At 33.3% G+C, this 13466-nt stretch overlaps 2 protein-coding genes across 2 annotated transcripts; one reads left to right on the top strand and one right to left on the bottom strand.

Annotated features, from left to right (window-relative positions):
* Nucleotides 1-1796: 1796 nt before the first annotated feature.
* On the top strand, nt 1797-8869 carry LOC111381178 (protein RBL-like). The gene is made up of 5 exons (XM_023004920.1): nt 1797-2184; nt 2373-2471; nt 4895-5982; nt 6063-6324; nt 8532-8869. The coding sequence occupies exons 1-4, from the start codon at nt 2166-2168 to the stop codon at nt 6321-6323; spliced, it is 1467 nt and encodes a 488-aa protein (XP_022860688.1). The 5' UTR covers nt 1797-2165; the 3' UTR covers nt 6324; nt 8532-8869.
* A 359-nt stretch (nt 8870-9228) lies between these two features.
* LOC111381179 (protein RESTRICTED TEV MOVEMENT 2-like) lies at nt 9229-10775 on the bottom strand. The gene is made up of 2 exons (XM_023004921.1): nt 10449-10775; nt 9229-10260 (listed from the first exon to the last, which is right to left on the bottom strand). The coding sequence occupies exons 1-2, from the start codon at nt 10594-10596 to the stop codon at nt 9314-9316; spliced, it is 1095 nt and encodes a 364-aa protein (XP_022860689.1). The 5' UTR covers nt 10597-10775; the 3' UTR covers nt 9229-9313.
* Between the last annotated feature and the right edge of the window lie 2691 nt (nt 10776-13466).

Here is a 13466-nt window from a genome sequence, read left to right as displayed (position 1 = left end):
AGTTTAGATTTTAATCGTTCAACGGAAAAATATTTAAACATCCACTCTACCCATTTTCAAGGTGATGGTTCCCGACATGAATTTATATTCTCTACTTCGTTCATTCTCAAGATCCTAAATTATCGAGATATTTGACCTACCAAGATCTCATCTATTGATGAATTAAATAACCATTAAAATCATAAAAAGATATAAAAAAAAACCCTGTCATAAAATACACAATGGTTGAGTGGAATTTAATTATCCGCAAGATCATGCTATAGAATTAAACTCTACACGTGGTCCGTTCAATATGCTTCAAATGTATTAGTGTTACATTTAACTATTTATGTTATAAGTACATATCACAACTTGAATAGTGAATCAGTAAATATTACAACATTCTAATACAATGTGTCAACCCTTATATATTGGTTGTGAACAAATTATTTATGATCAAAATATAAGTTATGTCAGTATTATACTTCTCAACGCAAGTACGCAATTTAAGTTATCACACGTGATTGTAGGCATGTTAATTCGCATGCTTGATAATAAATAAATGCAATAAATATAATCACGATTAATTTATTATATATTATTATTATTATTTTATCATAACAAAATATACTATATGGACACACGGCCCAACAATATGATCTTGTGCAATGATTATATGATTGGGCAATCCTCTATATATATCATATACGATGTCGTGAGATGATTATATATAATTGATCTATTCTTTATGGAAACTTGGTAAACAATGCACAATAGAGAATTTTGAGCCGACGACATGACAAACGTGCACTTGAACCCTCATACTAGCTAAATATAGTGTTCATTTTTTATAGTTTTCATTTGTACAGGACTTGATGTTGGATTATGATGGAAACACTAAGACGATTGGATTGAGATACGATGTACCATGTCAGTTATATTTTCGAGGTTTCTAATATGTTACATTCGATACTTTAGTTATAATAATTTTCAACGTGCAACTAGACAAATGTTAGTATATATGGGGTTGGGCATCATGTATATTTTGATAGCTTATTCGATAGGGAGAAATACAAGTGCAATAAAGACTTCTTGGGGAGATTTAGCCGTGATATACTTTGTGAAGATGGTGCTCCTACTACTTTTTGGTTTTCATGGTCAGATCCTTCCTAAGAGGGAAGAATTGAATCATGAGAACTGAGGCTTCACTACTAAATAGCATTTAAAGTTTGCACGGTTGTGTTTTCTTTAAAAAGCATGCCTCTTTTATTTGTAGTTTATATATATAGCATGTTTTGATTGTTTATTACTTTAGCACTGTGTTTGTTTGGAAGTTAGTTGTGCGGCATGGGTTTAATGTGGTCTGTGCTTAATATCATAATGTATTGCAATTTGTTATTGAACAACTTGAATGCATTTACTTTGCTGTTTCGTTAAAGCTTGTTCACAAATTGCGCTTTTTCTTAAAGTTTTGATCATATTTAGATGTTAATTTTTAAAAAGAGTATGTAAAGTACGAGCCATAATTATCGACATGATCCATAATTTGTACTGAATCATAAAAAGTGATCCATCCTTATACCTAGACATGTGTTTTTCATATCACATTCCAAATTTTTAATTGAGCAGAGAATTCCAATAGCGTTAAAAATCCCGATAAAGTAGAGAATTCAAATAGATCACCGAATTTCGATAACGTAGAGAAGAAGAAGTAAGAAAATGAGTGGCTGCTGCACGAAAGGTATTTTGGATTTTAAAAATTATTTAATATACGATTTATTTATTTTTTAGGTAATCATACGAATTGGAGAGCTCTCTTGATTTCTCATCCTTATTTTTGAACCATTTGTTAACTCGAACCCGTAGAAGGCCAAATTTAACGCTCTTACCGCTGGCCGTTTTCGATAAACCTTTTATTTAAATAACCACCGGTCGGCCGGCCGGCTACACTGCCTCCGTTCTCTCTCTCTCTGCGATCTTCTCCTCTCTCTCTCTATCTATATGTATTTATATATATACACACAGGAATTACTTTCTTATCAAATTTTGCCCTTTTTTGTCGAACCTTTTCGTCGAAAACACCACAAAGCAGCACACAGGCGCGCAGATTATTTTCTGTGCTTCTCGCCCATGGGTTTAACTCCTTAATCCCTAAACCCCTGAGTGTTTTTGGCACAAAAGTGATCATGAACGTCCAAATTATAGGTGATTCTCTCTGTTTCTTTTTCGCACAAAAATACATTCTTTCTCAGTTGTTCACCCTTTTCGTGAAATAAAAAGCATATACGAAAATATCGAACGGCATAAACTCGTATGATCTCCTTTTTATCTTATTGCGGTTAATTTTTCTGATTATCTGTGACTTTTTTTGTTATTAATTTTGATTGGCACAGACCCACTACAGGGGGATTTTCCAGAAGTAATAGAGGAGTATTTGGAGCATGGTGTTATGAAATGTGTCGCCTTTAATCGCCGCGGAACTCTTCTAGCGGGTATAATTTATTTCTATTTTCTCATTGGTAACTTTGCATGTAGGTTTGTATTATTGTTAAGATCTTTCCAAATGATTTTTCAATTTCGACAATGTAGGTCCACTATTTGGTAAATATACTTTGATGTTATGTCGATTCAAACGAGAGATTACAGACATTTGAGCAAATTGTGGAAACACCCCTGAGATATCTGTTTATTATATAGACATCCATTCTTGTTATGAAATTACTAAAACCTCCTCTTATATTTGTTTTTATTTATACAACATGGTCTCCCTTTTCGGCCAAAAAGTGAAAATATTTTTCGCACTATTCATTTTTGTTGCGGTACTATATTTGAAATTACCACTAAAGTACACGAACTGCATTTTTTGTCTCTTTTTCTTATTTCTCAAAATATCTTTTACTTTTGATTGAGATGGGAGCATATATTTAAGCTAAAAAGAACCATCATTGTAATTTTTTGCAATAATGTGTAATAAAATTAATTAATTTTTTTGAACAAATTTATGCATTTTTTATTCGACTGAGAACAACTTGTTTCTTTAGATGAGTAACCATTGAATGCAAACACATGTTTTAAATAATTTTACTAAATGTTATTAGGATTTGATTACTTACTAAGAAACTAACATCTTTTAAGCTATAAAATGTTCTTATCCAAAATAAAAAATAAAAAATGAGAAAAAATATATATCGAGTCTAGCATGAAGACACAATCATAAAATGCGAAATGCATATCTTCTTTTTGTCCACTGGGCGGTTTTTGTAATTTTTGAAAAGGCAGGTGGTGTCATTGGAATCTGTTCTACATATTTTGTAAATCTGTTTATTAAACATTATTCAGAGGGTAGTTAATTTTGATATAGAAATGCAATGTTCTTGTACTAGTTTTGAACTATGAATCGTTTAAGATTGCTGGAGGTGACAGAACATCCTCTTAAAATTTGGTGCTAAAACCTGAACTCTAGGATGTTTAGTATGTGTCCTTGATGTTTAATTTTCTTGTTATCATGGTCATAGATTTTAGAAGGAAGTAATGACCCTTCCAGTATTAATTTACATTTAAAACTTTAGTATTACAATTGTTGATGTTCTGTGTGTTCACGATTTTGTACTTCCTCCCTTTCTGCACTACTATATAAGTTTTGCTTTATTTTTATTTGACAAAATGTATTCCAAATCAAATGAGGTGCTCTTTTTTCCCTACCCAGGATAGCATTTGATGATGTAAATCAATGCACGTCTTAACCCTGCAAAGTGATCAAACTTGGGAATCTTTCGGGGTTTCCTTTCACAGTACATATTGTTCAGGAGTTAATTCCATTATCATGTTATGAATGAATAAGCTCACCTTTTTTTTGGCTTGTGGTATTTATCCGTAATTGTAAGATTACATGCTCTCCTCGGAATAGCGGAATAGGAATCACATGGAAAGAAAATGGGGAAATGATGAATTTTAACAAAATAGTGGGGTCAATTCTCCGATATGAAGTCAAGGAAGGAACTTGATTATTGGACCATTAGAAGGTGGGAAGAACCGATTGACAGCGAAATTTTCTTCGAAAAATGGTTAGTTGTAAAAAGAAAATATAGGAAGCTTAAGATGTCTACAGTTTGCTTGAGCACAGTTTTCCCTTTTCTTATTAGCCATGTCATGCTTATATTCTTCATACATAGTACTAGGGTAAGTGGTCTAGATGGAGTAAATGCTACAAGAATTCCATGATTATAAGTACTACCAAGTTGTAAAGTTTCAAATTGGTGATTGGACTAAAACTGTATTTTATGGGAAATTTTGGGCAGTTAATGACAAAACATAAAAATGAGGAGTTTACGATGGATGTGGCCATTCTAGAACGATAAATAAGTCTTAACGAATGGACGATGTAGATGGATGAGGCATGTTTTGCAATGATGTAATGAAGCTTTCATCCACGTAAAGTGATATCAACATGTTGAAAGATGGAGAAGTTGACTAAAAGTAACATGCTCGATGTGGTTGTGAGAAGTTTAATTCTGCGAACCTTTCAGTAGATGTAGCTTTGCTTTGCTTTGCTTTGGATCAAACAGTGTGGGGAGAAAGGGATCTACCCAGTTCCAATTTTATGGGGGATAAGATTTAGCTTCTTGTTCTTATCATAGTTGTTGGATTGTAACTCTCAGTGTAAATATAGCAGGTGCACCAACTTGTTGCAATTTTTTTGACAAGTATCTTAGTAGCAAAATGTTAAAACTAGATTTAGGTGCCACCATCATAGTTCCTGAAAGAGGTACAGCTATAGCTTGCCTTATAAATGTATTGCCAGTTCTAGAGATGATATTTTTTCTTTCTGTCTTACTTAATTCTCTTTGTATTTATATGCTAACGTCTGACTCAATGTGCTCTGTGTTTACTATGTGGATTGTTTTTTCTTTTCCAGCTGGGTGCTCTGATGGAAGCTGTATTATTTGGGATTTTGAAACCAGGGGCATTGCCAAAGAACTCAGGGACAAGGATTGTGTTGCTGCTATAACAAGTGTTTGTTGGTCTAAGTATGGTCATCGCATACTTGTGTCTTCTGCTGATAAATCATTGACCCTTTGGGATGTTGTCGAAGGGGAGAAAATAGCTCAAACTACACTGTCACAAACCCCATTGCAAGCTCGTCTACACCCTGGTTCCTCTACTCCATCTATTTGCTTAGCTTGTCCCTTCTCATCAGCACCCGTGATTGTTGACATGAGTACAGGAATCACAACATTACTTCCCGTGTCATTATCTGATACAGAAAATGGGGTTGTCCCTCCCCCACGTAACAAGTTTTCAGACGGATCTACCCCTTTTAGTCCTACTGCGGCATGCTTTAATAAGTACGGCGATATGGTTTATGTTGGGAATTCTAAAGGGGAGGTACTTATTATAGATCATAAGAACGTCCAAATATGCGGTATTGTTCCTATTCCTGGGAATGCTGTAATAAAGAATATGGTGTTTAGCAGGAATGGCCAGTATCTTCTGACAAACTCGAATGATCGGACAATTAGAATCTATGAAAACCTTTTGCCTTTGAAAGGAGGACTTAAATTCTTGGAAGAATCGAATCATGCCGGAGATGAACAAGATAAATTTGAAAAGTTGAAAGCTGTTGGATCAAGGTGTTTAACTCTGTTTCGGGAGTTTCAGGATTCCATCACTAAAGTACACTGGAAAGCACCATGTTTTAGTGGTGATGGTGAGTGGGTTATTGGTGGATCTGCCAGCAAGGGAGAGCACAAGATCTACATATGGGACAGGGCTGGGCATCTTGTAAAAATCCTTGAAGGTCCAAAGGAGGCACTAATAGATTTAGCATGGCATCCTGTTCACCCTATTGTTGTTTCTGTCTCCTTGACTGGTTTGGTTTATATCTGGGCCAAAGATTATACTGAGAATTGGAGTGCATTTGCTCCAGACTTCAAGGAGCTAGAGGAAAATGAGGAGTATGTAGAACGAGAGGACGAATTTGATTTAATGCCAGAAACTGAAAAGGTCAGGTTGACATTTATGGGCAAATTGCTTTCTTTTCTTCCTTTTCCATGCCCATGTTAAACATGTTTGTGTTGATGCAGGTGAAAGAATCTGATGTCGATGAAGATGAAGAGATTGATATTATGGGAGTTGAAAAAGACTCGGGGTTTAGTGATTCTGATATGTCGCAGGGTGAGATATGCTTCTTGCCTGCTGATCCGTCCCCAGATCTTCCTGAACCACAGGACAAGTTTGTTGGAAGTACTTCAAAGCAGGGGGACAGTAACCAGTCTGCATCTGCTCTTTCGGAAGAGGCTGGACAAAGTGCTCGTCTAACAAGCCACATATCCCCCCCACTTTAAGGTAACGTTATCCATTCCAAGTGAATCCAATCACGTGTTACCGGTTCTTATCACTGAATTTCAAGGATGAGATTGCTATCATACTCATAATTGAAGTTGGAACTTCTATGTTAAGTATACGTTGGTTAAATGCTGTCTTATGGATATAAGACCAGCAACAATAGATTTAAACTATTCAACCCATATGAACACCCTAGCTGGAAATGTTGTCATTTCTGGTGTATCTGGCTTTAATTCCTCTCAGGTCATTTTGAAGAGAGCAAGAGTTCTAATAGAAATGAAGAATTCTTGTTTCCCACCCCCAAGAATTCATTTTCATGTTGGCAAATAATCAGTTTCCAACTTGCTTGCTTCTTTTATATTTTATGGATGAGCTTATTTGATACCGAATCACGTACTTAAATAACAAATTTATGGAATTTCTATCAACAATTCTATTCATTCGGCCTTTTGACACCTTAGTTATTGCTGAATTGTTTTGCCGAAGCTGGACAGGCTTGCTTTAGTTTTTTGAGAAGTCTTTTGACGCAAAACATCGCACAAAAACAGAAATAGGGAAGAGAAAGTGAAGAAATGACATAAAAGTTTACTTGGAAGAGTATCAATCTTTAATCAGCCAAGATGGTTATGTACATGTTTGTCAAAGCATATAATTGTTTATAAGCAGTGGGTCAAGGAATGTCTGGTTTGAAAGTAGGTAAAAATCATGGGACATACAGAATGTGTGGAGAAACCATAAAGTTTAATCACTGTATAAGTTTTGAAAAACATGCATGTAATCCTAGGTCCTATGTGTAAAGTCTGAGCATAAATTTAAAACTTCTAGTAAAATAACTACTACTAAATGATAATATCCTGATAAAACTACTACAATTTTATTCAAATCAAGCTATGCCTGGTTGAGCCACATTTTTTAAAAACTCATTTTACTAACTCGTGTTTAACCATACGTTTTCCAATAAAATTATTTTGTATGTAAACCTAAAACTCTTTCTTATTTTTTAATAATGCATTCTCCAATAAAAATTACTATTACAAAACTCATTTTACAAAAAGAAATGGGGCCAATCAGAGCCCTTGTCTTCAATCCTCATCTTCATTTCAATTCAAATTGCTTTTGTACACGAGTTTGATGTCTTTTCTTGCACACATTCATGACTTTTTTATAATTTTGTCAACTCCACTGCATTTGCTTGTAGGGTGTCTGGAAGGGAGGATTTGATACTACACTGTACCAATAAATATAAAAAAAGAAGCTGAAATTTGGTTTATTTGTCTAGTCTTGTCTGATAGATTTAGCAATATAGACCTTTATCTTGTGTGTGAAGTTATTGACAAAAGGACATAATATTGGTACTGACTTCTCATTACAATAATGCTATCTGGTAGGATCTTTGGGAACTCAGGGCCTGTTTGATAGGCCTTTTTTCCATGGAAATTGGAAATGAAATTCCATTTTCCATGTTTTTGAGTGTTTGATTTGCCAGATTTTCCAAGTAATTGGTTTTCTAGCTTTGCCCTCACGTGACCGGCTTTTCCTTGGTTTTGAGGAATTCACTTTATCATGGGATTGGTGGAAACTGATTTTCCATGCAATTTTTTTTTTTTTTTCCGTTCGTTGCTAGGAACAATTGTAAATAGAGGATATCCTTTAAATTGACAATCTCCATGTAAAACAAAGTCAAACGAACACAAAAAATATAGATGATTTTTGGATTTTTTATTTCTTATTTTTTTGCACTGGTAACAAATCATAGAAACAATTGTAGAAGTGGATATCCCTTAAATTGATAATTTTCAGAAAAAACAAAGTCAAACAAATACCAAAAGACACTTATATTTCAACATTTTTCAAGAGGAAAATTATACCAATCAAACACTATTAATTGACAATTACTAATAAAACAATTTCCAAGCAATTCAATTCCCTGGAATTTGTTTTATTTTTATCAAAATTTAATCTTTACAATCAAACAGACCCTTAGTCTTTGAAGATTGTGATGGCTTTGCTATTGAATTTATATTTTCTCCCATTCCATGCTTATAGAAATGGAAATGACTTTGGAAGGTAAATTTTTAGGTCCAAGTACAATCTTTTGGGGCGGGCTTCCAAAAATACTTATACCATGTTGCATTATCCATATCATTCCATTTTTCTGTATCAGGTGCATGCTGAGTTATTGATGTTTTATTTGTTCTCTGTTGCAGCAATGGACAATTCTGCTGCAGAGGACAACGGAGGAACAAGTTCAAGAAGAAAGAGAAGGTCTTCAGAGGTGTTGTAAGTTTTGCAGGTAGAGAATCTTTAGGCATCTTCGTCAATGATGAAGGCATGGTGTAACTCATCAAATTCTATAAAATTATCTGCAGTTGCATATTTTATTTGTCCTAATGTATTTGTAGATCATGTTAAGTTCGGTTCTTGATACAAATTGCTCGAAACCTAATCGGTGTCAATTTTTTTTTAAAAATTGCAGATGCTTTTTGTGGGATCGTTGTATTTAGTTTAAACAAAATTGGTTTCATTTTTGAGTGCTTACAAGTTCCATCTTAATGCTTGTTTAGTAGTGCTTGTAAGTTGTGGATCCTACATAATGTGTATTGAGTTGGGATTCTACGAAATTTGTGGATAATAAGTATGTTTGATTTTGCCAAACATGCTTTGGATGATATTTTTGTCAAAATTAATTTTTTAACTCTCAAAATATTTTCAAAGTTTTTTAGCAGAAAAGAGTTATCTTGGGGATAATAGTGCGGGGTTTGTCTTTATTTCCGAGTGATGAACAATAAGGAAAATGGAACCATTTTTCTTCTCGCCCTCTTTTCTATTATTATTATTTTGATTAACTAGGAGAATTAACAGTACGTAATTTTGTCAGCCTCAAACTTTACGATAATTCATTGCTTTTCCATAAACACAATTAATTTATTAATTACTGGAATTGAATATACAGGAATATGTATCTGTACACCGTATAGTATATATTTAGCTAATGTTTAGCATTCTGATATCCAAAGTTGTAGGCGATATAAGCACTCAGTCCAACAATAACAAGCAGTGCTGCACCCATGTTCGCCAGCAATTGCCTCTCTTCGTGAAGCTCGCCAATCCCTTTCCTTGCTTTCTTCTTGTACTTCTTCAGTTCCACTTTCAAAGCGCCATGATCAGGAGAATCATCAGTTGTACTTGATTTGTCAATTTTATGATGATGTTTTTTAGATATTTTCTCTGATTTGATCTTCTCACGATCTTCAGTTATATCTTTACCTTTTCCCACATTATCCTTCCATGGTGCTGTTTTTGTTGCAATGTGTTGGGTTCCCTGCTTCTCGATATAAGCCTTTTCTTCGTCTTCCTGTTGTCCAATTCTAGTATTTGGTTTATCGCCGGACATTCTCTTAATTCCTAGTGGTTCCAAACTTTTGTCATCAACGATCTCCTTCCTTACCTTGTCCACAATATTTTCTTGTGCAGCAGGTTTCTCTGTCAGTTCCGGGCTTTTATCCTTCTCCATATGACTCTTTCTTTCATCTTCTTGTCGTCCAATTTTTGTCCTTGGAGCTGATTCTGAACTTCTGCCATCTGTTATCGGCTTGCTACTACCAATTGCTGGAGTAATTTTATCTTGGCCGCCCTGATCACGCCCGGGTTCCTTGGGAGATTTCATGTCTGTAATTTTAGGAGGAAGGACTTGATCTTCAGCTTTTGGAAGAGGGCTAAGGGTTACTTTACCAGCACCAACATTCTTTCTTGGGATCGTAATGGTTAAAGTTCTTCCGTCGTGCTTTGCACGAACTGATGTTAGTTTGCTATTATCCGGGACTTGGAAGTCCTCCTGGAAACGACTCCATTTGTTGCCGGCAATCAGGCATTCTCCACGAACCCTAATGATATTCCGATCTTCGGTTGAAACCTTGAGTTGCTCCTTCATGAAACCTATGGGGGGAACAACATATATGTATATCACAAAATCCCTTAATACGATCCCTAATTTTCATCGGCCTATTAGAGGTGTAAAACTGGTCAAGCCTAGGAGGACGTTCGTGGCTTGACACTGACACACAACTCCCGATCTTAGCTTAAAACATAATGTCGATTTAAAACAAAATAAGTTTAGAACTTACCAGGAACTTGAATAGCGAGAACATATGTATCATCATCTTGTGACCATTCTGAAGTAGGTTTAAAATCTTCATATATTGGTCTGACACCACCCCTTCGTGATTGATATGGAGGTGTTGCACCATCATGTCTGTGCCTCGGCGTTGTCATTCCTACCACCACAAGCTCTCTTCTCACGTTTAATATGTTATATTAGTTTTTCCTCTATGATCAAACTTTGATATCTATAAACATTGTTTGATGGCCTCAACTATATCTTGAAATTTAAATTATTTTTTACTTTTTCGCTTTCTTTACTTAAGAATGAGACTATTCCAATTTTATTGCTTCCATAGTGTGGTTTTTATAGAGTTTGGTTTATCCTAAGGTGCATGTTAATGCTAGGTATATCTTACTGTGAAGATAAAGAAAAGTCAGAAAGTTCTTTGGTTGGCCTACGAGCTTTTCCAGATGCCAAGTGTGACTACTTCAAAATGTACATGTATTGACAATTCTTCAACATGGCTTGCTGTGGATTCTTGCTAGCATCAAGGTTGATTATTTGTTTTCTGGAAATTAAAACACTTGATGTGGTCATTTTAATGTGTTTGATTGATAGGGAAGTTAAAACACAACAATTCAATGTATGTACACTAGTTTTCTATTATTCTTGGGTACTTTTATTTACATCACTGTTTTTATTTATACATCCACTTTTAAAAAATATAATTACATTATATTTTTTTATCTTATACAAATTTACCTAAATATACATATATAAAATTAAATAAAAATATATCGTTTATAATTTCACCCATTAATATTTATTTTCATAAATTCTTCTAAACCCTTTTATATTCTTTAAGTTTGTGTTTAACTAAAATTCTAATAATAATAAAATACCATCTTCATCTAAACTCATAAAATACCCTCTTCAACGGATATTTTTAAAAAATAAAATCAACATATTATTAGAGTTATAATTCTTTCATGCTATGAAAAATGAAATATTATTTTTTACGTTTTTTTAAGTATTGGTCTGACAGATGAAAATATTCGAGAAATTTGAAAATAAGTTTCAATATCAGTCTAAATATTCTTACATTACAAATAGAAACAAATTTAAATTATCAGTCGAAATACAAACAACCAAAATTATGAGCTTATAAGTTAAAAAGGGGAAATCTTGATTAATATATGATTTGAGGAGGAATTTGTTTGATTGCTTGAGCAGTATACCCTTGATAGAATCATATAAATTCAAGAAAACAAACTTACTAAACCTTTATAATTAAATATCAAAGCACCAACATAATAATATAGAAAATGAAAAGTGAGAACCACATTAAATGTTGATAATGATTTTTATTGGGAATGTATTTATAATAGGATGAATATATAAAATTTGTATGGATCTATAATGTTTAAATGAATGAATTTAATAAGAACAATATTAAAATTTATCGTGGATGAAAATAATAATTTCTCAAAATTATAATCTTTTGATAGAGATGTATATACAGTGGAATGCATATATAAAAGCTGCGGAGGTAAGCAGCGGCACCTTTATTCTTTGAGAATATTTTGGACAAGTTTTTGAATTTTGACTTATAAATATTTATTATTTGATTTGAGTACCACTTACTGCTTTATGTTACTTTAATGTTTTTCACGTTTGGACTCATCTTTATTTAATTATGGCAACATCTACTAAAGTTTCAATTGTAGAATCAACTGCACATCTTTTGATTGACATACGTAATAATTTCAAAATAATTTAGGAGGACATTTCAGTAATTTTATACTCCTTTGGATTACTCATTAACCATAATAGCTCACATCCCACCGGGACAACTTTGAAGATGGCTGGTAGATTCTTCCTATTTTTCATAATAGCCTTTCTTATTAAAAGTACTATATTGCCCTTAATGAAATTATTTATAAGATTTATCTTATATTTTTAAGAAATTGTCAATCAGGTCCTATATTTATATTTTTCAATCTTTTTCAATCTTTAAATATTCTTTATATTTTAATAATTCTTCAAAGATTATAGGTTGACCTTTCTTAGTTATATATCCTTTAAATAATCCTTCTGAGATTTCTTCTTGTATATCCGTGTGTTTAGTTATAATATCTTCTACTTTTCTTATTTCTCTATAAGTTCTCACAGAATCAAATCCTATATTATTCTTACAACTATAATCTACATCTCTATATATTTCTTCAATTTTTTTTTTACCAATAGGGAATATAACATCAGATTTTACATCTAATTTAAGCAGAAAAGAAACATCTTCTTCATCTAAAAATAAAATGAGATTTTTATCATTATTAACAGTAGAAGTGGATGCTTGTGAATTGCTCATCAAAGATAATTAAAGCATAAGCATGTAAAGATAAGTAAATAACTTACAGTAATCAAGTGGAATAAACAGGTTTTCCCTCCAGTATGCTCTTATAGATGCTTTGCATGTACTTTAATCAATCTTCTGAATCAAGTAAAGATTTAAAATGTTTTGAAATCATTTGGGTCCACAACTGCTTCCGCAAAAGGTTTTTCAATTAAGGTTGCATTACTTATTCTAGAGAACTAGCCGTGTTTCCACAGACGCTATCTCACCGTATCCAGAGTCTCTGTTTTCACCTCTATCCAAACTCTTTTCAGAATCAAATTCCTACTTGGAACGAAATTTTAAAAGATAACTCACACACAAAGTGCTACAATTTTTTGTTAGAAAACTGCCTTTTTCCCCTAAACCATTCATCAAAGACGGGTACTTTAGCATGGCTAACATCCATTCAAAATCAATGTTTTGAAAATCTTTTAAAATCTCTATCTGTACTGCCGAGGAATCATAAGAAACTTAACGAAATCCTTTTATGAAAGTTTTGTTGAACATAACAAACTTTACTTTGATATTCATAAATTGAAATTGTACATGCTTACAAACTATATTTACATACCTTTGGTACTCACCTTATGAAGTTTAGAACTCCATAAGTGATTACCTTATTACACGCTTTCCTATCTTCAAGCT

This window comes from Olea europaea, unplaced genomic scaffold (genome assembly GCF_002742605.1).
Source record: "Olea europaea var. sylvestris unplaced genomic scaffold, O_europaea_v1 scaffold2266, whole genome shotgun sequence".
NCBI lineage: Eukaryota > Viridiplantae > Streptophyta > Magnoliopsida > Lamiales > Oleaceae > Olea > Olea europaea.
The sequence above is the reverse complement of the archived record's forward strand: the minus strand, read 5'-3'. Positions and strand labels throughout refer to the sequence as shown.

Bases quoted from the DNA above. Each gene is read 5' to 3' on its own strand.
- LOC111381179 (XM_023004921.1), bottom strand. From the start codon at position 10,596: ATGACAACGCCGAGGCACAGACATGATGGTGCAACACCTCCATATCAA. The intron at 10,261-10,448 runs GTAAGTTCTAAA...TTCCCCCCATAG, and splicing joins TCTCGCTATTCAAGTTCCTG to GTTTCATGAAGGAGCAACTC.
- LOC111381178 (XM_023004920.1), top strand. The intron at 2,472-4,894 runs GTATAATTTATT...TTTCTTTTCCAG, and splicing joins CCGCGGAACTCTTCTAGCGG to CTGGGTGCTCTGATGGAAGC. The intron at 5,983-6,062 runs GTCAGGTTGACA...GTGTTGATGCAG, and splicing joins TAATGCCAGAAACTGAAAAG to GTGAAAGAATCTGATGTCGA.